This window comes from Chelon labrosus, assembly GCF_963514085.1.
Source record: "Chelon labrosus genome assembly, chromosome: 9".
In the NCBI taxonomy this organism is placed as follows: Eukaryota; Metazoa; Chordata; class Actinopteri; order Mugiliformes; family Mugilidae; genus Chelon; species Chelon labrosus.
Window position 1 is genome coordinate 15,476,159 of NC_140359.1, and position 27,985 is coordinate 15,504,143.

Sequence of the window (27,985 nt, forward strand, 5' to 3'; positions counted from 1 at the left end):
ACAGCGGCACTCAGCTGATGGGAGGGGTGCAGCGCGCAGACAGGAGCCCGGATCCATGGCAACAATCATGGCAGGTGGGAGCAGCAGCAGCAAAAAAAAAAATGTCCTAAATTGCTATTTCCATGTCCTATCTGTGTGCGTGTGTGTTTTAGCACAGGAATGAGTAGTGAGTGGAGCTGTGTCGGAGATTTAAAATGACCCGTGTGGATTATTTGTGTTGTGTTTCAGAAGCTGAGACCCGTCAGAGGCTGCTGCGCACCGTCAAGAAGGAGGTGGGTGTTTTCAGCTCAGCAGTTCAGTTATCGAGTCGGAAAAACAAACAATGTTGGTCATATGGAGCTGTATAGTTCACACTGCAAACACGCACAGGCTGCTCAGGTGATAGACTAGGAGACATCTGAGACACATGTAGCTTTGGGTTCTCATGTGTTTCTCCACATCTTTAAAAAGATTAAAAAAAAAAAAAAGCCTATGTTAAATATTAGAATACTAATAGTAGCCTTTAAAGTACGTTTAATGGTCTATTTTTGTAATTAATACTCTTTATTCTCGGTGTATAGAGCTGCAGCTCAGTAATTATTCTTAAGGAGAAGCAGCACGAAGGAAACAGATTGTCTGGAGTCAGTGTTTGTGGTGTTAATGGCAGAGTAAACTATCAGCCTTCTGCCAAACCATTTGGTGGTGTTAGTTAGACACAAACTGTCTGTATGTCTGTGTGTGTGTGTGTGTGTGTGTATTTGTGTGAGTGTGAGTGATCGAGAGAGAGAGAGAGAGAGAGAGAGATTCATGTAATGAGTTAGGCTATATGGAAATGGCAGCAGCTCCAGTGGTCTGGTTTTCCACCACATCATGTTGCTCATCATCATTTGAGGTTAGTGCAGCAACACAGAAGACCAGAGTTCAGCAGAGATCAGATGAAACATCGCCAGCATTTAGTCTGCCTGACATTCAAACCCCAGATGAGGTTTCTTTAAGAGCCTTTCGTCCTCAGATGGCTCATCCTCTTAAGAAACTTTAATCGGTCCTTTGCTTTTTTGGATCTAAAATGTTGGTAAAACTGCATTAAGTGATGCTTCTGTAAAGCAACATTATGGGGACTTTAAATGTGATGTGGGAGCAATATGGGCTGATGATGAGAAGCTCAAGGTGCATGAGCCTCCATTTGGAGGAAGAAGAATTCAACCCATCTAATGTCTGTATTAGTACAGATACAATACTGCATTACAAATTGCTTTATATCAAGGTTCAAAGTAGGAATTTACTAAATTGGTACTGCACCATTAACACAAATAATTATCTGAAATATCAGCTCAGCTAACTGTACAGCTAACTAACCCAGCAGTTACTGCAGGCAAACATTCAGACAAAACACTGAGTGTAAGAACTGGTCCGTGCGGTGAAACCTGTTTCAATTTGTAATGCAGCATTAAAATCTCATTTCGGTAAATATTTTTTCCTCAGCTCGGTTAAGTTACACGAACAGCTGGTGCCGCTGGCCAACTTAAGCTCCCCAGAGTTTATAATAAAAGAAAAATATCCAAGTATTCACAGTCGTTTGATTAAATATTCACAGCTGAACCAATTTGGCTTCAAACTGTCTCTGCTAACTGTAACACATCCATTGTGTAGGAGATCTGTAATTCATGAATAAGTAATGAAGCTGAATATCAGCTTGTCCCGTTAGTGAATTGATGTCTGTGTTACTCTTTTGTTTTCATTGTCCTTCAGTGGTGTGTACTTTACTGCTGAGGTTTTATTTCCCTCTGTTTGTTCAGGGAAGGTTTCCTTAATATCGCCCACACTTACTAAACATTTACAGTAAACATGTCGAGGCCAGGATCTTTCCAGCTTAATCTAAACTCCACACCTGTTGATCAGTTAAAACCACACTTTTAAATAAGCAGATTGTTACGTATTAAACTTTCTTTTAATCTAGATTACAAGTTCAACGTCTCTTTTAATGCTGCTGTGGGTTTTTCCTCTTTGCTCTCATCTCTAATTGCCTCCTAAATTACTAGACTTTATTTCTGCCGAACAACAAAACCCAATAATCACATCCTGGATCTTGTGAAGAGAAGAATGTCCAGACTTTGGTCTGATTGCTTTCCTCCCGAGTCCTGTTTTCAGCCTTATCTGTGGAAACCAGACGTTCCCTTGACAAAACCTGCCTTCTGTGTGGATATGGGCCCTCAATGGGATTCATTCACAGTGGCTCTTAGTTTGTTACTGACAGCCCACTTTATCCTCATCTAGGACTTAATGAAGGTCAGCACTAATTTTCATATGCAGTCATTTGAAAAAATAAGTGCAGCCTTTAAAATGGTTTACTTTTTCATTATATATGAACAAACTAACCCTTGCCCCCCCAGATAAATGTGATTTTACTCAAACAAATGATGATAAAATTAACATTTTGTTGCCATTTCCTAATTAAAATTAATTAAGAAAGAGCATAGTCGTATGGGAAATGTAAATTTGGGCCGTCAAATCCATAAAATGAGAATCAGTGACTCCAGATTAGGTTCCACTGATTCGAATCCTCTTATGGAGTGACAGTCTTATTAAGCCTCTGGTTTTCTTTTTTGCTACCGTGTGTGGATGGTGTCACCATGTCAAGGTTTAAAGAGATGTTATTCAGAAAAAAAAAGGTTGTCGATGCCTACGAGTCTGGCAAATGATTTAAAATGATCTCCAAATTTTGTAAGGTAAATGATTCCATTGTAAGAAGTGGTTATGGTTTCAATTCGTCCCGGTCTGGCTGCCCCTGTAAATTCGAATTAAAGTTTACCCAGACAGCATCAATAACAATCAAACTTTTCACTTTATAGAACCTGACGTGACACCCGCAGTGCTAAGGTGATAGTGGCGAAGAAACTTGAGCAAAAACCGACTCATACGGGGATCCATCTTCTTAGCCAGGTAGAGAGACAAAAAAGAGAGAGAGGGAAGAGATACATTCATGTACTCATGATAAAGGACGGACTAAATATTAATTATAGAACAGCTTGGTGGGTATTTAGTATGCTCATAAAGATTAAAACAAAGGAAAAAAGAAGTTTTTAAGAACTCTTTGAGCTGTTGGTTGGCTTGCATTTAGAAATAGATTGCACAAAAAGCCTGCACAGAAGGCGAAAATGCATTAGAGTTTATTTTGCCAGTCAGCCTGTAGGCAAGGCCTTTTGTAATAATGTCTTCTGGGTTGGGGACTTTGTGTATATGAAAAGAAACCCTCAAATATCTGGTAACTGAAGGCAACATGGATGAAAGCATGGTCAAACATTTCAGCAATTTGTTGTCAGAGACCACTGTAAGATTATGCAAACCATAATCTAGCTACTCATCACATCTATTTGTTGAATATGTTTTTATTTTATAAAAAAAAGCTAATTTTCCTTGTGGTCATGCTCAGGTTTACCACCTGTGTCTTTAGGCAAAGAGGATCAAATATTTGCTTTTTCAAATATGTTGAAAATGTCAACAGTGCGATGTCCTTATTCCTATTCCTCTTAAAAGAAATCTGGATGTCAGGGTTGTTTTTCCCGTCGGTTTATGATCATTATTACTCAGTGTGGGCTGCACCATAAGGTGTCTCTCTGCTGTGTGTTCTCACGCTGTCCTTGTCCAGCTGGTTTTGCGCCATCAGTCTGCTCAGATATACCTGGATGTGGGCCATTATATCCAGAGAGCGTAGAACGTCTGTGACAGCAGAATTACCTCCTGGCGCAGAATCGGATTGAATGAGAACTGTTATTTGCCTCAGCTTCGATACAGAACCCCCCCTCTGCCTCCGTGTCGTGCTCCTGCATCTGTCTTTTTGAATACACACCTGTGTTTGCTAAAGGATAGAGAGAGAGGGAGAGAGGGAGAGCGAGAGAGCGGCTCAGACCATTCCTGTCTCATATTTTAAGGCTGGGTGTCGTTCCACCAGTTTTATTCAGAGTTTTATGCTAAATAGAGATTTTCTGATTCCCGGTGGTGTATTGAAAGAAAATAGTAATGCAGGGTTTTATTCTGCACGAAGGAGTGCGGGCAGGTCAAATCAAATGTTGTTGTTATAGACACTGGTAGAGATTATTACGCTGAACACTATTATACAGTTCTGACCTTTTTAAGAGACTGTATTCATAATGAGGGTTTGGAATATATAAGATAGGATTATATGTCTGCAGTGAGAGACATACACTGCTGCTACGCCACATAAAATCAGTCTAAATGTGCTGCTGGCACAATTGCTGTAATGCCCCTAACCAACTTGCGTCAGTAAAGGTTTCTTCTTGCAAGTTCACCGCATGGTTAAGCTAGCTTGGACAAACGGTACCTAAAAATGTGAATGTTCCACGTCTGGCCAACTCTGAGTGCTTAAGATGATCATGTGACCTAAGGGGGGAAAAAAAGGCTTCCTTGTCAGCTTGTTCAGGTTGTGTTGTGGTTTCACTGATCTTCCGGTGGAATCGTGTTCACCGCCAGATCGGTCCTTTAATTCATTATTAACTTGCAGTTCAAAAAACGTGATTCAGCCCGACATCTCCCTGGTGAAAGTGCAGCTCTGTGTGCATTGCATTAACGTGGATAACAGTCGTGATTTTTGATGTTTGTTTCGTCGTGCGCTCCCTTCATTCATCACCCAGCGCGGGGATGATGAATAATAAAGGTTAATGGATGGTGCTTTCTCTCTGGTTCCTATTTCTCGGCTCTGCTGTTGCAGGAGTTAATTGGAATACTCAGAAGATCTTTTGTCACGCTGGCTGTCGCCTTCGAGCTACAAGTTAGTTAGTTAGATTCGGGCTTTGCAGTAGAGCCAGAGCTCCTTCTTGACTGTTGTAGCATCACACACATTTATCTGTGAAATTATAGTAATAATAACGGTGGCTTTTGAGTGGAAATGGCTATTTTAATTGGTCAAATGTGTGTTGGTTTTTTCAGTTTCTCAATGCCAAAGCAGCACACAAGGACATGGCTGGATAACAGTACATCTAAATGTCATCAGTGTCTTGTTGTTGTGGAGCTGCAGTCATTCTTGTTTGTTTCAGAGCTAAATGAATGTTGTTTAGTTGTCTTTTAGCCGGAAGTGATCCATGTGCCACGCGTGCCGTCTCCATAGAAACCTGGAGACACTTTACCATAAAAATTCCTCAGAGGCCTGATCCATAACCCAGATCAGAGAGATGGGGAAACACAAAGACGGAGTGTGCTCCCTCAAGTTGGCAAATCAGTTAGGTTTCGGTATGTCAGGTGCACTTAGACAGAAAAACCGGCGGGTATATGTCCCCTGTGTTTTATATATATACGAGTGTGTGTGTGAGTGTGAGTGTGAGTGTGTGTGAATCAAGTCCAATCATAAGAGGAGCTGGTGTGCATCACTTCAGACTGCCGCTGTCTCTGTTGAGTTGGCAGCATGAATCATATCTGTTGATGCTGCAGAGAACAATGCTACCGATGCGAGCAGGCCAAGTCTGCATAATGACTGCTGTCTAATTAAGGAGTGTGTTTCTGTATAAACCCATTCACGGGGCCAGGATTCTGGGCACATTTGTTTTCCAAGTGTTTAGCAATAGCGATTAGTCAGTTTAGTCCGTTGACTTGCATCAACAGCGAGAGCCCGGTCTCGGTGGGTGAATTTTCCTCAGCGGCCACACGGCGTCGGTTTCAGTTAGATAAAGATGCTTCTTTTCTTTTCAGGTGTTCACATCTGCATCTGATACATTTGGACATTTGTATTTACCAAACAATGACTACTAAATCTATAAATGCCTGATACAGTATTCAGAAATATTCATGATACATTGATATAACCAAGTGCCTTCTCTCGTATACAATTTTTTGGTGCTTTATATCTATTTTATGACACTTTATACTTATGCTCAACTGTATCTACAGCATATGACAGCTTCTACTTTAAATTTTAAAAATAAAAAACTGGATCAGCTCAGTGTAATGTCTTATATTAAATTAAAACAGTAAAGTAGGTTAAAGACAGTTAAAAGCAGCACAGCAGTTATCAGTAGTAATCTAGTGAGAGTAGAGTAACATAAAAACTCGTTGTGCTGCTCTTCTGATCTACACACTTAAATATATAAAATAAGTCATGCTTGATTTAAAATTCAAAATTAAGATATGACTTACTATGAGTTTTACTAAAGAGCACATTGAACCTTCCCTCTCCTGTAAGTATCACAGTCCCTCTGTGTACAGCAAGTAAACTAAACATTAAATCACTGACCCGTAAAATTGAGCCTTAGTGGAAAATCTCGCCTGAAGACAGAACGACACTTACTGGAAAACTTTATGATCAAGTTTCGCACCGTGAAAACTAATATTCTTTTATATTGCTTTATAACCACTGAAGAAATGATTGGCTCACACCACCGAAGGACAGGATCCACATGTGGATTGGGCAGAAGTCTAAAATGCAGCCACTGGAACGAAGAGCTGTGTGTCTGTTTACTGCGAGGACCGTGCGTGTGTGTGTGTGAGTTTCATACCTTGAGACTGTGGATATTTAGTTTTGTCCTCACTTCACAGGTTTGATTTTAGGCATTTAGCTGTGATGGTTAAGATTTAGTTCAACAAACGTCCTCACAAAGATAGCCCCGTGAGCGTGTGTGTGTGTCAGCGAGTGTACATCTGTGTGTAGAAGGCGAACTTGGCAGACTAATATGGTCACTGTGGACAGACTCATTTCGGCAGGAAATTACAGCTATCTGTGTCGCTGTGTCCGGAGGTTGATATTCTCCGCGCAGATTGCAGAGCGGTGCCCACACAGGGGGACGTCTCCATAGCCACCGGAGGGATTGATTCGCCAATATTGGCATGTAGCTGTTGTCAGGTCCGCTGGTAGAAGGACACATCACCGTGACGACAAAACCTAATCTAATGAGCGTCGCCCTGCGAGCACGTGTGTCTGACCTTCTCCATCTCTTATATAAAAGAAGTTCAGACTGCACGAATTGGACGTCATCAGGGTTTGACGCAACTGAATAAAGTTGTTCAGAAACAGGGTTCTGTGAGGTACCACCTCCATTTCCCAGTGGTCCTTGGGATGAGAGCTGGTGACTCACCCTCCACAACTTAACATGAACTCCTCTTTCCTAAATGCCCTCTCCTCTTAACTTTTCAGCTCCACCTCGCCCCGTGCTCTGCTCCCTCTTTCATACTGTTACCCTTTTTATACGCAGACATGCACTGAATGTATGAATTCTCTTAATCAGTCCTTGAAATATGTTTATCACTCAGTCAGACCCTCTCCAACGAGCCCCTCACAGACTGTTTGTGCCAGTTGTGGCATATTAATGAATGAGTCATCCAGCATCTGCCTTGTTATTGACAGGTGAAGCAGATTATGGAGGAAGCCGTCACCAGGAAATTTGTTCACGAAGACAGCAGCCATATCGTGTCCTTTTGTGGTGAGTAACCGAATGAATCCTGAATGCAGCTTTTGCTTGTTCGTAACCTTCGAGTTGAACTGGTCTGCAACACTGAAAGGCTTTGATGTTGACTAATTTAATACAAGTCACTGTGAAATTTGCCAATGTTTATCTTCACCTCTGAATCACCAACCTTACAATATGCTCCTAATATTCTAAGGTTATGGTAAGGTTACCAATTTAGAAAAAAGAGAGGGTTCATTTTCACAAATACCTCAATTAAATAATCTTTTAGCATTAAGTCACTTCATCGTCCATACGTCTTACAATGCCACTATAAATCCATCTCATGAAAAGAAGGTTATTCATCGGTCAAATGTAAAGTTTAACACTTCTCTCAAGGCTCCGCTTCTCCTAGCTGATTGACTTTGCTGCGACCGAGCCAAGAACTGTGAATAAATTGCTCAGAAATGGTCCATTGATCCAAACTCCTTCCTTCACTGGTCACTGACCAATGAGCCTTTTTACATCTTACCGAAGTTAAACACTCAGCCAGGACAGATTTAAATGAATGAAAAGAGGCTTAAAAATATATTTTAAATGATTCATTTGACACGGTGTGCACAGTTAAAGAAATTTGTGCGTGTGATCGTCATTTAGCGGGGTAGTTATTCCTTGAGCTGAACAGGAATGTCTCTCAGTGGAGTCATGATAGAGGTGCAGTGAAGGATCAGTGTGACCTCTGGTTAAACTTCTGACGCGTTATAATCGTATCTTCAAAACCAACAGATAAACAAAATCAGCTATAACTGTATCATATTGACCACAAATTATTATAAATTGCTAAACATTAGTCATGCACTTAGAATTGGTACCAACAGCAAGACGTACGGTACATTATGCACCAAACTCTCCATTAGTCTACGTTACCTGGCAACGCCAGTGTTAGTCCATTAGAGAGACTAGAGCAAAGTTGGTGGTTTTTATTGTTAGATTAGCTTTCATATAATACGGACGAACCAGAATACATTAAAAAACCTCTTTAACGAAGAAGGAAGTTGAGATTTTATCTGCTACTTTAAAATCAAACTGTCATGAGGAGCCACGTCACGGCAGAAGTTTTGCACGAGAAAATAATTTCCAGTTTCCGGACATTTAAAGTTCAGTGTTTCACCAAATGTTATTGTTATTGCCTCCGAAATCACACTAAGAGGTTGCAGCGTGATTACTGTGAAAAACACGCTGCCCACATGCAGGCGCTCACACTCGTCAGATGTCTGGCTCAGACCAGAGCTGCAATCAGCAACCAGATATATTTGGGGATTTCAGTGTGAATAAATTGACTCTCAGCTTGCAGGAGATGTGATATTTTTATTAGTTAGAAGCCATTTGTGCAGAAAATTACTTATTATTCTCAAGTCTTGGAAAGCCATTAAAATTTAAAACAGAACTTTAATTGTGCAAACCGGAGAACAGCAACAAAGCCTTCCCTCGACGGCGACTGTTATCACCGTGTAGAAAAACACGAGTGAGTTGTTGTCATCGTAAATAAGTGCAAGGAGATGCAGCAGAGATGTGAGAATATGGAGAACCTGTCAGGTCTCTATAGGCTCGCCGCTCTTTATTGTTGTGAAAGTCTAATTGCACACTTGCTGTGTATTGCCTAGATGTATTGCGGCAGTGGGAGACACGGCTGTATTTAGTCACACATGATGTGGAAGGAAGGTTGAACTCTTTATTAGCCACAGTTTCACCAACAGTTCCAGCCACAACATTAAAACCACGCCCACTGATGATCTCTTTACGATGTAATGATCTTCTGGATCCTGGCATTTAACGTGGATGCTACCATCATACGTACCACCACCTGAACATTGCTGCCGACCAGGCACACTCCCATGGCAACGACAGTGTTCCCCAGATGAGCTACGAACATGCACCCGGTCACCCATGAGGGGTGCTTTTGACAGTGGCCAGGGTCCAGCTTGAGAATCATGACTGCTCTGCGGCTGTGCAGCCCAATACAAAAGTGTGATGCTCTGAGAGTTCTGACACCTTTCCATCAGAACCAGCCTCAACTTTTTCAGTAATTTTTAGTTTAGTAGTAGCTGCATCGGACCATTTGGGCCGACCTCTCACTTTTCAACCTAGTCATCTTGTGGTCCAAATTTGCCACTGAGTTGCTCAACTCCCTGAACCTGCCTGTTTTTACCTGCTTCTAACACATACACTTTGAGGTAAAAATCAGCCACAACATTAAAACCAATGACAAGAGAAGTGAATAACATTAACTATCTTGTGACAATACAACGTTCTGCTGGGAAACTTTTGGACCTGGCTTTCCTGTGGAGGTTACTTAGACATGTGCCACCCACCTAGACCAGACCAGGCACCCCCACCCCATAGCAAGGACACTCCTTAATGGCAGCAGCCATCCCCAGCAGGATGCAGCCTGACACAGACACACACACAAAAACAGTTTGGGAACAGCTCAAAAAAACATGAGAAACAGCACAAGGTGTTGACCTGGCCTCTAAATTCACTAGATCCCAAACTGATCAAGTATCTGTGGGATGATCCACAGAGGCCCCTCCCCTCAACCCACAGCATCCAAAGGCTCCTGCTGCCAGCATCCTGGTGCCAGACAACTGTTTTGGAGTCACAAGGGAGACATGCATAATATTAGGATAATGTTATGCCTGATCAGAGTATATCCCACCCGCTGACAGGTGCCAGTGATGATGACCAGTTGGTCATAATGCTATGGCCAGTCGGTGTACACTACGATCACAACTTCATCATTTCCAAATGAAGCATGTTTGAGTTTCATACTGTTAAGAGGCATTTGAAGTGCAGCTTGAAAATTAAACCAGCATATGCAACTGATGTTGAGCATCCTTAGTAGCCTGTAATCAGCTTAACCCAAATCTATTTTTGTGGTTTTATTTTTCTCTTGCAGTGTTAATGAAAATAATTAGTCACAGATTTCTAATACACTGCGGCTGTGGCTGTTTTTTATTTATTTTTTGGTCAGTATTGTGGGAACTAAATGTGCTTCATGAGTTTCCCTTTAGTACTTTCATGTCGTCAACAGATTCCACGGCCTGCAGTGTAGTCATTATCGGCCGGATCATCTAATAGCCTGTTGTAACAGCTGCTGGTCAGTCTGATGTGTATTGTTTCCTCTGCTACTGTGATGCGCCCCTGTGGATAGCCCAGGATGACCCTCTCAACCCCTTTGTATTATTGTCAACCAGCCTCCTCCTCCGCCTCCTGACTCCTTCTTGTGATCCTTATAGTGGCTCTTGTTACTACGTGTACTCTTTCAGCTGTGGTCTGTTCAGAGATGAGAGCGTGTGGAGGATGGGAGAGGGGCTCAGCTAGCTCACCGGGGAGCAATTAACTTCCAACACCGCTTCCCAGGCAGTCTGTAATGTGGACGATGTGGAGGGAACGCGTTAAGAAACAATGACAAGTAGCACAATAGAGCTAAAAACACACTAGATTAGAAGCTGTGATTATCACCTGGTAATCCTTCATTTAACCAGTTACAAGTTATTTCTGTTTTCCTTCAGATCCTGTGAGTTAAACTCCTTGCTTCTTATGTTATATTGATCACAAATGATGCACCTGCACTCACCATCATCTGTGACGTGAGAGAAACACCTATAAGATGGATTTTTAAGTTGCATACGTGTTATTTAAAGTTTACGTAACAAAGAATCAAACAGGACATCGCTATCTTAGCAGATGAGTAATAAATTATTAAAATGTTTCATCACTGAATACTCTGTGGCTCACCTCGCTGACTTATTGACAGATTGTCCATATAAAGACCTTCTGTTCAGGCCTTCTGGCTTCCCTGAGTGAAGTGTTGGTCAGCTGTGTGCCACGGACAAGAGTCTCTTAATGCACTCAGTTGCCACAGATACAGGATGATTAGAGACAATTTACTGCGTTAGCTGTTTTCACCAGGCGGGACTGTACAAAGGCGGATCCTACAGGCATGATGCTCCTTTGCTTTGAAGCTCAGATGAAACATTTGATTTCAATAAATAAGTTCGTATTCCTGTATGTTTAAAAAAAGATGCTTCCCAGTGATAAATAAATTTCCCATGTGTAAAATGTATATCAAGTAGCACTCAGGTTTCATTTGTTGTGTGTCGGCGCAGAGACTGTGACACACTGGATATTTTCCTCTTGGTAGACAGACGGTAGCTTTCTAAAGGTGTAAAGGTTTCCTTCTTTGAACTTTTGTGAACGCAGACCAGTTAGCAGAAATGATGAGAGAGTTAGGAGCATGAACTATATTTGGAGACCTTTTAATGAAGCACTTTGTACTGACATTTACGGTCTTTACTCTTTTAATGATGTGAGAGACAAGGGGCGAAAATGCAGGAAGAGAGGAAGGAGAAAAGAAACATGCAGAGCTGGGTTGATGCAATGCCGCACTCACATTTAGACAATTGTAATAAGATTAAAAAGCGACAAAATGAAGGAAAAAGAGGAGCCAGCCGCATATGAAGGAGTGAGGACGGTGGCAAAGAGAGAGAGATGGAGATGCTGATGAGTCCTCGCGGCCCCTCCCTCCGCTCATCTCTCCCCGAGCTCGATCGCTCCATCAACAGGGGTTGCCGTGGCAACCGCAGCCTTCCCCCTGACCCCCATGCGAACGGAGCCACAGGATTAGTCCTGAAAGAGAACTCAAATGTCAACACGGCTCCAGGCACTGCCACGTAGGCCTGAGAGGGAGAGCAGGGTGTCTGTTCTCCGCCGCAGTCGAGTGATTGTGCGAGTGTGTCAACATGTCATCAGCTTGTGTGTTCAGTGCCGCGTGCTGGATAAACTGGAAAAGATTATGTGAGGGTGTGATTTAATTAAAGATTTATAGGAGCCAGAGAAAATTGCAGCAAATACGCAGATGTCTCAAAACGGCAAACCACGACAAAGTCTAACTAAAAATCTACCACATGCTCATATATAAATGTGTTGCACTGCAGCCTGTTGTTGTGATATGAATTTAAACAATGAAAAAATTTATTGTCACAGGGTTCCTGTAAATGGGTATTGGCACTGAATGGATTATCTTGATGAAATAACAGCTGAAGTGGGTTTATGACTCGCTATTTATAGGATAATTGTTTGTGTCACGAAGCACATTAGTTGCCGATTGTGTGCCAGTGCCAAGTATTTGGCTTAAAATGTTTATCCCAAGTGTTAGAAATTAAAGTTGTTATTATAATTTTTTGTTATATACTGAGTATGCTTTAATATTTGCTAAAAAAACTATTAATAATTTTGTGATTCTGATGGTTTCTTGTTTTCTTAGATATTATGTTGCTCTGGTGTATAGCATTAATATAGAGTACAATTTTTTTCCAGCTGCTGTGGAGGCATGTGTTCTGCACGGGCTGAAACGGCGAGCAGCAGGCTTTCTGCGCAGCAACAAGATAGCGGCCCTCTTCATGAAGGTGGGGAAGAGCTTCGCCCCGGCTGAGGAGCTGTGCAGGAAGGCCCAAGAGCTCGAGCAGATCATCGAGACAAAGTGAGAGACACATACATCACGGCTCGTCCTCACACATCACAGACGACTTCAAAGCTCGTATCAAAGCCCGTTTTGATTGTTCCGTCAAAAGCCCTGGAAACAAATGGCTGTTTGTCTGAAGCCTCTAAATAATTCATGCTCTGAATCCTCTTTTTGAATCATAAGTCTCTAGTGCTGTGAGACTGATGCAAATGCAGGTTTAACAGAATTAGAATAAATTTTTAACTAAAATTGTGACTCTTTCCTTGGGAAGACGAAGTCAGAGCCTCCAAAGTCAAGACAGCCTTCGCAAGATGCCCCGACTGCCCAGCCTCACCCCGCAGGGCGTCAAGAACCTGTGGATCAGGACGGCTCTGTTTGAGAAGGTGCTGGACAAGATTGTCCTCTACCTGGTGGAAAACAGCACGTATGTTGAGCGGGAAAATTACATCATGTTCAGCTGTGTTACAAGATTTCCCCGTCCCCTCAAAATTCCCCTTTCATGTTTGTCTTCCAGTAAGTACTACGAGAAAGAGGCTGTTCTGATGGACCCCGTGGACGGACCTATCCTCGCGTCACTGTTAGGTAATGATATGAGGCCTTGTGAGCTTTTGTGTGATTTATTGTTCTCATCTAACATCATGTGCTGTACCCTGGACATTTGAGGACATTATGTTACTCTACTCTTTCTTACAAAGGCCATTTGAGTACCTCATCCTGCATCCTGCTTCTATAAAGTATTTTAAAAATAGGGAAATTCACTCTTTGAGCTGGCTCAGTAGGCCTAAACAGGCTATCTGTAGCGAGGGGTAACAAGTGAAAGATTGGGAAGCCCTTAGCTACAATATGAGAATCTTCTATACATTTGTGGTGGATCAGAAGACAGATCATCTGCTCTCTATTGTTATCGATCCTTGAAAAATCTACCTTTTAGTCCCTCACCGATTGATGATCTATTTTGGAGAGGAGCTTAACTAAACCAGTTTTATTTTACTTAGCCTATATTTAACTGGCCAAGTGTGGCACAGGAAAAACACAAAAGCTCATAGTTATATCACAAAGAAAATCTCAACTAAAACATTTGCACACAGAGAAACTGGACTTACCATCTTCTTAAACTCATTCAGGTGTACTACATTTATTAAAGCTTCATTCTTGCAGCAGGACCTCTTAAAGGGAAACTACTCTTACAACCTAGACCTTATTTCTGGCATAAAATACGATCGTTTACTCACCCATATAACTTTTGTGTAATTCGTATTCCTTCGGGAGATATTTCAACCAGCATATATCCATGTAGTGGGAGTGACTGGGGCACCGAAACGCAGCCTCTAAATAACGTATTATCTGCCGCAAATTAATTTCGCCAATATGCTACTGCTACGGTTCGTCCGCAACCTCAGAGTCGGAAAAATATTCAGCCACGTTGCAAAAGAAATAGCAGTAGCAAATTACAGGTAAACAAGCCGACCGTCGCGGGTGCGCGCGGCGCTTAGAGATGACATCATCCAGGTCAGAAGACATCTCTGTAGAAGAAGACAGGTCTGTAGATTGACCTACAGACCTCGGATGATGATAACAGGTAACTCCAGACTCAACGGGGAATAGCACCAGCGTACGATAACAAAATATTGGTGAAATGAATGAGTTTCCCGGCAGATAATGCGTTATTTAGAGGCTGTGCTTCATTGCCCCAGTCTCTCCCACTACATGGATATACGCTCATCTAATTATCTCCTGAAGGAATACCAATTAAGTTATTTTATGCCAGAAATAAGGTCCAGGTTGTAAAAAACAGTAGTTCCCCTCTAAAGCTCCCTTTCCCAATTTAGTTTGTACGTTAGGAACCACAAATTACAGTATGTCTTTAGAACGGAGACTGATTTTCCACGCAGTCCGGTGTCTGCACGGAATCTAACTGTGCTCTTTGATCGTTGGCAGTTGGACCTTGTGCTTTGGAGTACACAAAGATGAAGACGGCCGACCACTTCTGGACGGATCCGTCTGCTGACGAGCTGGTGCAGAGGCATCGCATCCACAGTGGCCACTGCAGGCAGGACTCTCCCACCAAGAGGCCTGCTCTGTGTGTAAGTATTAAATGTATTAATAAAAAGCATTAGATCCTGCACAATTAGTTCCAGGCTCTCTTTATTTTATCCTGTGCGTATAAATGATGCCATTATTCTGTGTATTAACTGGCATGTGTAAGCAGACAGTCAGTTCACAGACATTCACACTCATTCACTCGTTATGTTATCAGGTCATCTCGGCCTATTTTACACACCCCGATAGTCTTTACAGCTCCGTGGCTGCGTGTGTATTTCTTTTCTTTTGTGTCAGTTCCAAGCACAAGTAGACCTGTGTTTGGCCGCATTGGTGCACATGAATGAGTAGATGCTAGTCATCAGTCTGTTATCTGATTTGATACGTTGCGTGTCCGTGCCGTGCAGATCCAGAAGCGGCACTCCAGCAGCAGCATGGATGAGCGCCCTTCCCCCTCGCCATCGGCTCGTGAATATGTGGAGTCGCTGCATCAAAACAGCAGGGCGACACTACTGTTTGGCAAGAACAATGTGCTGGTACAACCGGTAAGTGTCTGGTTCCTCTTCAACACCTGAAAGCTGTCATTAAAAACCGAGGGATATTGCACTGCAAGTAACACGCCTGAACCAAACGCTTGCCTATACACTATGTTGTCATCCTATACACCGCTTTACTCAGATTGTAGTGCACATTGCATGCTTACATAACCTAACCTAACGTATCCTAGACTGAACCTGCCTCCTATAAAATGGAAATAAATGATGTATAGTGTATGCAGATCTTCTTTTCCTTTCATCCTCTCTTTTCCACACACAAAACAAAACAGTTGTTGATGTGATATGACTGTAAATGCTTGGATAAGACTTCCTTGCTTGGCAATTTCATCTCCGGATTCAGCACAGTCTCCCCGGGGCTTGTAGATACTGACGCATCCTTCTTTCTGCAAATAAAATCTTGTGGTTGTTTCAGAGGGATGACATGGAGGCAATCCCAGGTTACCTCTCTCTGCACCAGACCGCTGACCTCATGACTCTGAAGTGGACACCCAATCAGCTCATGAACGGCTCCGTTGGAGACTTGGACTATGAGCGCAGGTGCAAAACGACCCACCTTCAAATGGATGATGATCACAGTGATTGTGTCTGCCATGCCTGGATTGGATAATATTAGCAATCCTTCTCCTGCCAAGAATAGCCACCAAGTAATGCGCCTCCACAAAGACGTTTAAGCGCTGCGTTATTTCTTTACTTGTTCTCTGTGCTGTCTGTGTAACTGAAGCGCGGCTCGGGGGCGCAGCAGGCCGAGTAAATGCTGCTGATTTGATGAGGCCTTTTTTTTCCGCGCACCAGCAGCCAACCGATGGTTTATTGACTGAGACACGGACAGGCCTTCCTCAAACTAGCAAATCGTGTTATCCGTGCATGGTTTCTCTCATCAAAAAACATTGATTATTGCATTAGGCAACCGCATCTGCTTGTGTATGTGCACGCTCTTGACTCGACTACTTCTTTAGTTAGTCTTAAATTCAACGTCAGCTTGTGATCACCTGGCTAGTTATTTTTTTTACCAACAAACTATTTCTTATTTTCCAGTGTTTACTGGGACTATGCCATGACAATCCCCCTAGAGGAGATAGTTTATTTGCACTGTCATCAACACGGTGGGTGCAGACAAACCTTTACGTTATACCACAGTTACAATGATTATTTTTACAATGACGGCAAAAGAGCATCATGAGTAAAATAATCGTCTGCTACACATCTTCTGTAGTGGACAGCGGAGGCACAGTGGTGCTGGTCAGTCAGGACGGGATCCAGAGACCTCCACTTCGCTTCCCCAGAGGAGGCCATCTGCTCCAGTTCCTCTCCTGCCTGGAGAACGGTTTGCTTCCCCACGGCCAGCTGGACCCTCCGCTCTGGTCCCAGAGGGGAAAGGTCAGCAGACTTTCTTAACACTAAAATGCTAAATCAGCCTAATCTGATCAATAAATCAATAAAAAAGACATCCGGATTTGGAAATAGATGCACTGCCTCATTACATTATTGCTTGGAGAGATACTGATGAATGTGTGGCTCGGTTTTCTCTCTGCACCGCCACACATGAAGTGTCTGCTTAAATGAATGGATGTTTTTGTTAGACCATGAGCAGCTTTGTATCTGCAACTAAACTGAATAATGAACACCACCCACGCGTGTACAGCCGCTATTAATAAGCTTAATCATACAGCCGTTCATCATCTTCAATTCAAGGGGATGGCATAACTAGGCTCTCCACTGGTTTGATAGCGCTTATTTTCCCTTTGCAGGGAAAGGTGTTTCCCAAGCTGCGGAAGAGGGTTCCTCAGGGATCTGGATCCACAGACTCTGTCTCAGATAAGGAGGAGGACGAAGCCACGGACTATGTCTTCCGCATCCTCTTTCCAAACAGCCAGTCAGAGTTTGGTGAGTTTCCATCCAGAGAAGCAAATAACCTGGGCCTCGTCCAGATTATTGCATTATGATAAAAAAAATAAGTGTTGCTGGTTGTTTGTTACAGTGACTGTAACCCACCCTTCCCATCTGACTTCCTCCCTCTCCCTTCACCTGAGTGGACAGTCCCCCTCCAAAACAGGGACGCTGGTTGTACCCAAGAGGTCCTGCAGCTGTCCTGAAGAATCCCCCTCATTCACAGGAAGCAGCTGTAACACTGTCACACCTTGCCTCGTCTGTCCATCTGTCAGCTTACCTTGCTTTAATTCCTTGCCTCTAATATCCTCCTGGCCTGCCCTGCGCCTCTGGCGAAGTTTATTGACGTGCCGCGTTATTAAAGCCACATTGTGTCACACCTTTTTTACTGCAAGTAACCTGTTTAACAAGCAGTGGGTGGACAACTGATTGATCAAATATGGCTCCTGAACGGAGAAAAGCTCTTGCGCAGTCGGGCTTTCTCTCTGTAATGAAATCAAATATGATGGCTTTGTGCTTTCAGATTCAATTCCAGATTGCTTCAGTGTTTTTTTTTTTTTTTTATGCGCATCATCGTCGCTCAAACAGGAATCAAGAGCAAATAATGTGCACTCTGAAATGCTTTGAGCAGGTCACATCCGATCAGCGCACTTCTGCTTACGCCAAAAATGTTTACAGCTGTGCTTAAATCGCCTCGGTGCATGTGAAATCTTTCTTGAAAGCTTGATCCTGCTTTAAAGTGATAATAATGATGTGCGTCTCTGTGTGTGGGTGCCGCAGCCACTCCTACAGAGCTGATGGATCAGGGAGCTACGATGTGGCATCCCACTCTCAGGAAGTCGTCCTGTTCCTCCTGCTCTCAGGGGAGCTTCTCTGAAGGAGCGACGCCCAAGGGGTGCAACCATGAGAGGTGAGAGATGAGCAGCACTAGCGTTAGATAATGACAGAGGAGCCTCTGAGGGACGGCGGTGGAAACACACCCACTCACCTGACATCCTCGACAATAAAAAAGAAAACTGGGGATGGAAATAAGAACACAAGAAGCTGGCAATTAGCCTGAAGAAAATTATGTGACATTTACCTCACTGGATTAAAAAATGTGTTGGGAGAATTAGGTGATAAGCACGGCAGATAAAGTGGTTGAAAGCAATGAAAAAAATATGCAAGCTGCTGGGCCCAATTTGTTCTATATGGCACTGCAGTAGTTTATCATTTGATAAAAGGTCAGACACACTGTAATAAACCTTTCATTAGATTCATGGAGGACATTATGAATAATCTACCATGCTCTAGATGATTGGTTTAATGATAGCGCTTTAAAAAAAAAGAACAGTATGGTCGTAAAAGGTCAAAATGTTTTCTCTAAATAAGGAAAATGATCCGTGCTATATCTTCCTGCAGGACTCCTTTGAAGCTGCTATGTGACAACATGAAGAATCAGATCATCTCCAGGGCATTTTATGGCTGTATGTGATTGCTTCCTGCATACATTTGGATATTAATATCTGTTCACATTCAATGCAAAAGTGTTGGAGGAAGTCGCAGACAATGTTCTCCTTTAAATTAGCACATTCTTCTGCAGAGGTCGGTAAATAACTAACTGTGTTGTCAATCAGGGTTGGCTTACTGCCGTCACCTGTCCACTGTGCGTACACACCTCTCCGCCCTCGTCAATCACGCCATCGTGGCCCCTGACGTGCCCTGCGATGCCTTCGGAGGGCTCACCCCAGACGTGTGGCGGACGTTCCTCCAGGACTGCACAGTAAGCATCACTGGGGCCGCTGCTCTGCGACGTAGACTTCATATTCACTGCAGACAGTGTGCTGTCCACACGCACGCCTCTTTCACTCAGTCTTTTGTCTCATTCATATTCATCCTCTGCTAATCGTGTGGCTCACACCATTAGTCTCACAGCAGTGAAGCGTGACTAATGGTCCTGTCAGTCTCCACAAAGTCCACTTCTACAGTTTAGTTGGATATTAGTTTTATTAACATGGAGTCAGTGTGAATAAAGAATGAACAATGCTTTATTTTGCAGTCCTTTTTAAAACTGGTGCATTCTTTATAAATGATGACAGCGCAGGATTTGATCTTTATTGAGAGTCTCTGTCATTTTTAAGCACTAATAGATCGTACACCGATCAGCCACAACATTAAAACCACTGACAGGAAAAAGTAAATAACTGACCATCTTGTGACAGTACAATGTTCTGCTGGGAAACTTCTGGACCTGGCATTCGTGTGGATGTTACTTAGCACCCACCTAGAGGCACATAGCAATGACACTCCTTGATGGTAGCAGCCATCCCCAGCAGGATGCAGCCTGACACAGACACACACACAAAAATTGTTTAGGAACAACACAAAAAAACATGAAAAACAGCACAAGGTGTTGACCTGGCCTCCAGATTCACTAGATCCCAAACTGATCAAGTATCTTTGGGATGATCCACAGAAGCCCTTCCCCTCAGCCCATAAGACCCAACAGGACACCCTCAGAAGGTCATAATGTTATGCCTGATCAGTGTATAGGACTCACCAAAAGGCTAGCAATGAGTTGACTGGCATGTCTTGTATCTTCAGACCTACAAGGAGCAGGAGCTGCTTCGTCTGGTCTACTTCGGGGGTGTGGACCCCTCTCTGCGTAAAGAAGTGTGGCCTTTCCTGCTGGGTCATTACCAGTTTGGAATGTCAGAATCTGAGAGGAAGGAGGTTTGCACAATCATACCTTTGCTTCCAAAGCACCCCCCTGCCCCCCATCCCCCTCCCCGTATCACTAACCCCAATCTCTCACCTTTACCTCAGGTGGATGAACAGGTGCGGGTGTGCTACCAGCAGACCATGCGTGAGTGGCTCAGCTGTGAGGAGATTGTTCGCCAGCGAGAGAAGGAGCAGCACGCTGCAGCATTAGCAAAGTGTTCCTCTGGGGCAAGCATGGACATCCCCAGTCAGAAGATGATCCATCACGATTCCACTGTGAGCAACGAGGTAAAGTGGATTTACACATAAAACTATAAAGGAATTGTTGAAAAGAGATGTGTCCTCATATATGGGGGTATTTTCTTGTTCTCTTATGCTGGTGGAAGGATTAAAAACACATGATACATTTCTACTTATTGGGCATAAGAAATGTCATGTGACACAACCTCATCTCTTGAAAAAGGCATCAATATTTGGATATCGTGGTGCCTTAAGCTTTAATTTTGAATTTGTTACCAGCAACTGTTTACAACAGCAAATCACTGTTTATCTTGTATGTCTCATATGGTACAGTCCCAGTCCTCCCAGAGCTCAGACAGGCAGAGTCTGGCTCGCCTGCAGAGTGATTCCAGCAGCAGCACACAGGTGTGAAAAACTCACAACATTACAGCCTGCATAAATAAATGCTGCCATCCTGACCTTGGTATTTTAAACCATATTTTAAAATTCATGACTTAGGTGCATGTGAAATCCCAATTTTGAATCAATACTCCTCACTGCTGCGTTCTCTCTGCTGCTAGTTCTTCGCATCCTCCCACCCCTTCCCCTGGAGTAGTCTGCTTCCCTTTGGCTTGTTCTTTCAGGTGTTTGAGTCTGTAGAAGAGGCGGACCAGATTGAGACAGAGCCCAAGAACGAAGAGGCGAAACAGGTGCCAAAGATGCCCAACGGAGCTCTGCAGAACGGGACCAGCTCCCCCGACTCTGGACATCCTTCCTCCCGCAACTTCTCCGTCACCTCAGGCCTGTCGGACGGCTCCTTCAGCACAGAGGACAGCGCTGCACACGATGCAACCCCGAGATCTGCAACTGTCCCTCAGGCACCGCAGAGCACTGTCAAACCCGCAGAGGGAGAGAGTGATGGTCTGGCGGAGGAATTAGACAGCAAGGCGAAAGGTGAAGGGAAGGAAAAAGGGGACGGGGAGGAAAAAGCACCCGATGTGACCAAAGCTGCAGAAAATACTAAGACTGAGGTGATAGATGACAGTGTGGACAAAAAAGGGACAAGTCTGCCGCCTGAAACAACAGAGAATATTGAGGAGTCAGGAGCTGTTAAAACAGAGATAGCCAAGGTTGAAGAAGGAGAAAGCCCAGACATTAAAGGAAAAAAATCTCATTTGGAAACCGGAAAAGAAGTGTCAGATGAGGGTGCTATGACAGCAACAACAGCTGCCACACAAGCTGGGGGAGAGCAAAGAGAAGTGAGTAAAGAAGCAAATGTGGAAAAGATGAAGGACCTGGACAAATCAGAAACAAGTGAAAAAATATTCAAAGCTCCCGGTGCTCCTGAGATGGAAAAGGCTCTTGCTTTCTCAGAAGAGAGATCAGGAGGAAAATATTGTACCTCTCAGAAGGATGAGGCTCAGGGCATGACTGAGTCTGATGAGTCTCCCTCAGCCATAGAGATGGAGGAGATCCCCAAAGCCAAAATTTCCATGGTGCCTTGGAGCAGGAAGGGACATCGCAAGAACTCGTCTTCCTCTGAAGAATCGGCCCCTCTCTCTGTGCTCAGGCAGGAGGAGGAGCAGGGAAAGCTCAGCCCAGAGGGTACGGAGTCCATGCTGTCGGAGGAGCCGGAGATGGAGAGCCTTTACCCTGCCTTAGATTCTGAAAACACAAAGAACGAAGAGACCGCTCAAGGATCAGCTGGGGGTGCTTTCTCTGTACGCACACTTTTTTCATATAACTTCATATTTTCTTCCCTCTTATGAGTGTGTGTCCTTCATCATGGTCATTTTGTCTGTTTCAGCAAGAGCTTTTGGACTTGTACACACTGAATCTGCACCGCATCGAGAAGGACGTCCAGCGCTGTGACAGAAACTACTGGTACTTCACGCCTGCCAACCTGGAGAAACTGCGCAACATTATGTGCAGGTAAAAGACTGATAGCGGCGGGGATGTAATGAAAGCTGATAAAATCTTTTGTCCCTACCGCTTGCCTCTGACTTCAATGCCCTTCTTATCTCGTTTACAGAGATTCCTAAGAATAAGGTTCAGCTTCCATGAAAAGACTAACAATTAATTGATTATTAACAGTTGGTGCTATTGCAGCCAAAGCCTTTTACATCTTATTCTTCTGTCGCACAGAGCTCCATTGTTGTCCGCAAACTTAAAAAAAAAACACATTAGCGGCATTGAGTCATGTATTCATTGCTCCTGTTTAAGCAACGTTTTCTATTTTCTATTTTTCCAAACTTATTAATTTTTAACATTAAACCCATGCACAGGAGAAGTGACACTGAGCATCTCCTTATGATGCAGTATTCTGCCGGAAAACCCTTTGGTCCTGGCATTCACGTGGATGTTACATACTCCCCACCTCATAGGGACCCAACAAGACAATGTTTCTACCTCACCACAAAACCTGTTTAGGAACAGCTTAGAAAACATGAAAAATAGCCCTAGGTGTTGACCTGGCCTCCAAATTGCCTAGATCCCGAACTGATCAAATATTTGCAGAATGTGCTGGAACAAGCCTGATCCACAGAGGCCCCTCTCTTCAACCCACAGGATCCAAAAGCCCACACTAATGTCCTGGTGCCAGACAACTGTTTTGGAGTCACATAATATGAGGCAGATGGTTTTAATGTTGTGGCTTATCTGTATATTCATGAGCAGTTTTTAAAGTCTTCAGTATGAACTACTCGGCGTAGTGCTGGATGCTGCAGGCTAGTTTAAGAGACACAGACACATTTAATATGTTCATTTTGTTCTTTTCATGGGATTTATTGCCAGTAAGAAAAATATTTTTTAACTCTAGCCTTCTCCTCAGACAATAACTATTTGTTTCTCATAAAATAATATTGAACAGATTTGTCTTGTCCTCCCTGGTGCACCTTTACATCTGAATGGGCACCTCTCTACTACTTCCTTTACGACTTTAAGAAGCCTAATGATGAATAATAATAATAACAGATTGTGGACTACAGAGTTAAATAATAAACGGTGAACATTCTTTTAGATAGCTTCTGTGTTGAAGAAACATTTGGGAAAACATCTGAATCGAGGCAACAGAGAAGAGCAGCCTCGAGGAACTAACTTCATTTCTCTTGGCTGTGTATTTGCAGCTATATCTGGAGGCACCTCGACATCGGCTATGTTCAAGGCATGTGTGACCTGCTGGCTCCTCTTCTAGTCATTCTGGATGATGGTGAGTCAGCGCAGTGATTCACTATTTGCTTCAAACGCCGTGTATTTTTACTGTTATAGAAGGAACAACAGAGGAGAGTTTGCCCACTCTCTTTCTCACTCCACCGCCCTCTATTCTCTGTCCTCCTTTCAGAGGCCATGGCTTTCAGCTGTTTCTCTGAACTCATGAAGAGAATGAATCAAAACTTTCCACACGGAGGAGCTATGGATACTCACTTTGCAAACATGCGCTCTCTAATCCAGGTGACACAGCCTCAGTAAAGCCTTTACAAATACTCTAGGGGTCACGTACCGCTAAATCCATTCATTACTTTAAAAAAAAGTACATCTCACTTGAATCTCCCCTGATCCCCTCTCGGTATAGATCCTGGACTCGGAGCTGTTTGAGCTTATGCACCAGAACGGAGACTACACCCACTTCTACTTCTGCTATCGCTGGTTTCTCCTAGACTTCAAACGAGGTAAAGTGACGGCACAGTGTGAAATTGTTTGTGCCAATTAGACGAGGAAGAGATTCACTCCTCTTTAAGCTCCATTTGTGGATAAAATGCCAAACCACTTGGCAGCTTGTTGGCCGCACATGCAGTTATTAAGGCTCAGAAAGCACTTGGAAGTCAGTTACATCTTTGGGAATCCATTCGCTGGTGTTGCTAATGAAATAAATGAATAACATGAGCTGCTAGTTATAGTCCTAAATTTCGGCTCTGTAATTCACTTTGCTTCATACCAGGGGTTAAACAATGTCCAGTCCCACAATCCCCCAAAACAAGCACTAAGGCGACGGTGGCAAGGAAAAACTTTCAGGAAGAAACCCTGAACAGAACCCAGCTCATATTGGTGGACCCATCTGCTTGAGACCGGCCGGCTAGAGACAGAATGAGCGAGAGAGAGAAGAGAAGAGAGGAGAGAGCAGCAGAAGCAAAGAGAATAATTCATACAAGCATTTGAATAATAAACATGACAAAAAAACTATGGACGTAAAACTATGCCAGTGACAATAGCGGTTATATTCCATGTGAGTTGGCTGGCACAGTGTAAGAATACATGAGGTATTATAAGCAGGTTGGAGAATTATGTATAATATTTAGGTAGGGATGGTTCATTTAGGTAATAGACGCTGGACGGGTTGGTGAGAAACATGCAGCTTCAGGCCGGAGACGCTCATAGAAAGGTGGAGAGGAAGACGGAGACACGTAGTTAATAACAAGCCACACCGTAATAGCACATGAAAGGTGGATAGGTTCTTGGTGCATCAGGAGAAGTCCCCCAGGAGCTGAGACCTATAGCGGCATAACTAAAGGATGGTTCAGGGTCAACTGAGGCAGCCTTGACTATAAACTTTATTAAAAAGATTAATGGTAACCCTAAAAAGAGAGGTCGTCTGCCTCCCGAACCCAAAGAAGGAGCTGGTTCCACAGGAGAGAAGCTTTTTGAACCTCTAGGAACCCCAGGAAACCCTGCACTTTGAGGGTGACATATCCTCTTTGTCCTCTCCACCATGCAGCTCCACAAACTCACCTCTCTCCTGAACTCTGATGCAGATCAGCTTCCATTCCTTTGTGTCTTCTGTCTTCCAGAGCTGGTGTACGATGACGTGTTTGCGGTCTGGGAAACCATCTGGGCAGCCAAGTATGTCTCCTCCAGTCACTTTGTCCTCTTCATTGCCCTGGCACTGGTGGAGATGTACAGGGACATCATCCTGGAGAACAACATGGACTTCACTGACATCATTAAGTTCTTCAACGGTAAAACAGACCATTCATTTTGCAGCTGCCGTTCACACATAGTACACTGCTGTGCGTCAGCCTTAGGTAAAACAACTGAGGATGCCTTCGAGAGTCAAATAAATATTGTTTTTCCCTGATCTGGGTTTATATTTGGCGTCGGTGTCATGGTGCAGAATGAATTTGGAAGTGATGAGACGCTGCTAGACCTTCTTAATGGTGCCGCATAATGGATACAGAGCGAAAAATCTAATAGTTGTGCTAAGTAACATATTGCCACTCATCCCTGCAAAAGATTATTTTATGCATTAAACATTAGTTGTCATGGGAGCACTGTTCAGCCTAAATACAGCTGTATAAGTTTATCTGTGGCTCTGACTGAAGTACGCAAAAATAACTACACCAATGCCCTCGGGACTTGTCTCGTCTGCCATGGCACACAAAATAATGAAATGCCTGCAGTGCAAACAACCTCTGCTACGCCTTTTTTTATTATTATTATTAAAAATCTGACTCTTGCAGCTAATTTAGTCAGTAAATCCGGTTTAATTTCAAAATTATTCAGTCTGACATGGCGTTTATGTTTGCTCTTTTCTGTTCAGGAGAGGGTTATTGCGTCCATATCAGTCTGCATAAAAGTTGTCCTGACAGGGTAATTTTCACTGATTCACTGGTTGCTAGTTACTGCACACTTGTGGCTGTTTTATGGGTCTTTTGTGCTGTTGGCAAGAAGATTATTGTCCCAATTAAGGTCTGACAAGGAGATACTCCGTTTGGCTCAGACAGCACGACACCAGACATATTTAATGTGGGAAGAAGTCCAAGAGAAAGAGTTCAGAGGGCTACAGATTTATAGAAGAAGGTCCATGCCTTAATTGATGAAAATAAGTTTATTGGTAGACAGGTCGTGGAGAAATGGATGGAGGAAAGAGAAGGATGAAATGGCTGGGATGGGATGAAAAGGGACAAAAAGGGTTGATGGATGGGATGAAAAGGGGTTAAAGGGAAGACATTAAGGGGGCGGGACGTGTAGACGGATGATGGTAGAGGAACCCAGGGATTGAAACTCAGGGTGGGGGCTCAACTCGGGAAGCTTCGGATCCTTGTCCCCTGGTTCCTGTAATGAAAGGTGGAAGAGAAAGACAAGAAAAGAAAGGGATGGGGAGAGTTGGGGTTAAGAACCGAGACGAACAGAAAGCGAGAGAGAGAGAGGGTTAAGGGTTAATTTATAGGTTAGCTTGTTAAATAGAATGATATCGGACGTGGTCTAAGTTCCGAACTTAAGTTGTTCAGTTTAACTTCATTTATAACACATGGTAAACAGTAATAATAAATGGCTGCTGCAGTACTACTTGGATTATTAAATTATATCCTACTCAGTAAGTACTGCTGTGTACTTGGCCTTTTATTTGCTTTTTTGGGTTTTTATGTGATAGCATTTTAAACTTATTAACCCCGAAGCTCCTTACACCAGGACCGGAGTAAAAAAGCTCAGGCAGCACCATTTTTCAAAGGTTGCCAAGAGTGGTACTTTCGTTTTAACAGATGCAGCAGTGTTTGCATCAAATTTCCAGTTGAACATTTTTAGATTTGACTTAATAACCTTAGTGTTGACTGACTCTGCATCCGGCTGAGGATGTTATCAGGCGCTTATTCACTCTCTAAATTCTAAGTTTAATAAGGCGGAAGTAAAATATGCTCCTGCTGGATTGTTTCACATCTCACTCTGGCCTGCTGATAAGGATAAGGAGGCGTATTGTGTTTCAAAATACTCCCAAGTGTCTCTTATCCACAGAGCTCAAGGTTGTTCATTTTTGGCCTCACAGCTTTGCAGCTGTTACTTGCTACATTTGAAAAACGTTTTTTCAAGTAAATAAAAAAAGGTGTTACTACACAAAAGACGTTTTGTCTCCAAAGCTACAGACATTCACAAAAGCAACCTGAATGACTTTTGATGTTTCTTTTTTTCTTTCATGCAGTTAGTGCCTTCATCGGATCAGATTTTTTATTTTTTGAATACGGAAGCAGGTTTATGTTAACATGATAAAGATTTAGAGTGGATTATTTGCAGTAGTTTCTATTCTACTTTCCTGTATGTACACACAAACCTTTAGTTAGAACGTGATTTACTTTCTATAAGTAAGTTTGAATAAAACACAAACTACATCAGTTAAAGTTGATATATTCCTCAGACATTAAAGAAAATAGATTCAACTTTTGAATTGTTTGAATTTAGTGTGCACTAGTAAAAAAAAAAAAAAAAAAAAAAAGATTAACCTCTAATGTCTGTTGTCTTTCAGAAATGGCTGAGCACCACAACATCAAGAAGATCCTGACGCTCGCCAGAGATCTGGTGTGTAAGGTGCAGATGCTGATAGAGAACAAGTGATCGTGGCCGTCTGTCTTCTAATCCTTCCAAGTCAAGCGCGAACGGCTGTAGCAGCACAAGAGCGAAACACACAAAAGCACGCACAGACACACGTACACACACTACACGAAGCCTTTACAATCACCGTTTGCTGCTATGAGCCTTATTGACTGTATTCACTTTGTCATTCGTGTTGTCAGCAGGTGTATGAGAATATTACGCTTAATATTTGTCAGTATGTTGAAGTGGATAAAAAAAAAGAAAAAACACACACAAAAAAAACGTGTTTCTAAATATTTTGGTCAGTCCTAACCCGAGTGCACTTAATATTTTGAGATAAAGATGGTCTTAGTTGCACATTTCAAACCAAAATGCAGAGCTGAATTCCACCA

General features: G+C 43.0%; 1 protein-coding gene across 1 annotated transcript; it reads left to right on the top strand.

Moving 5' to 3' along the window:
- The first annotated feature begins 27 nt into the window (after nt 1-27).
- On the top strand, nt 28-27,972 carry sgsm1a (small G protein signaling modulator 1a). Its single transcript, XM_084551327.1, has 26 exons — nt 28-74; nt 229-272; nt 7,328-7,403; nt 12,747-12,909; nt 13,163-13,315; nt 13,406-13,473; nt 14,830-14,975; nt 15,339-15,476; nt 15,901-16,025; nt 16,524-16,591; nt 16,702-16,865; nt 17,237-17,372; nt 17,467-17,610; nt 18,156-18,285; nt 18,777-18,841; nt 18,992-19,137; nt 19,959-20,087; nt 20,181-20,363; nt 20,649-20,720; nt 20,939-22,015; nt 22,102-22,226; nt 23,420-23,502; nt 23,635-23,744; nt 23,866-23,962; nt 25,079-25,246; nt 27,526-27,972. Exons 1-26 carry the CDS (start codon nt 56-58, stop codon nt 27,612-27,614), a joined length of 3,918 nt encoding a protein of 1,305 aa, XP_084407453.1. The 5' UTR covers nt 28-55; the 3' UTR covers nt 27,615-27,972.
- Nucleotides 27,973-27,985: the final 13 nt, after the last annotated feature.

Coding starts and splice junctions, on each gene's coding strand:
- sgsm1a (XM_084551327.1), top strand. Junction 14,976..15,338: donor CCAAGAGGCCTGCTCTGTGT/GTAAGTATTAAA, acceptor CGTGCCGTGCAG/ATCCAGAAGCGGCACTCCAG. Junction 20,721..20,938: donor ATTCCAGCAGCAGCACACAG/GTGTGAAAAACT, acceptor TTGTTCTTTCAG/GTGTTTGAGTCTGTAGAAGA.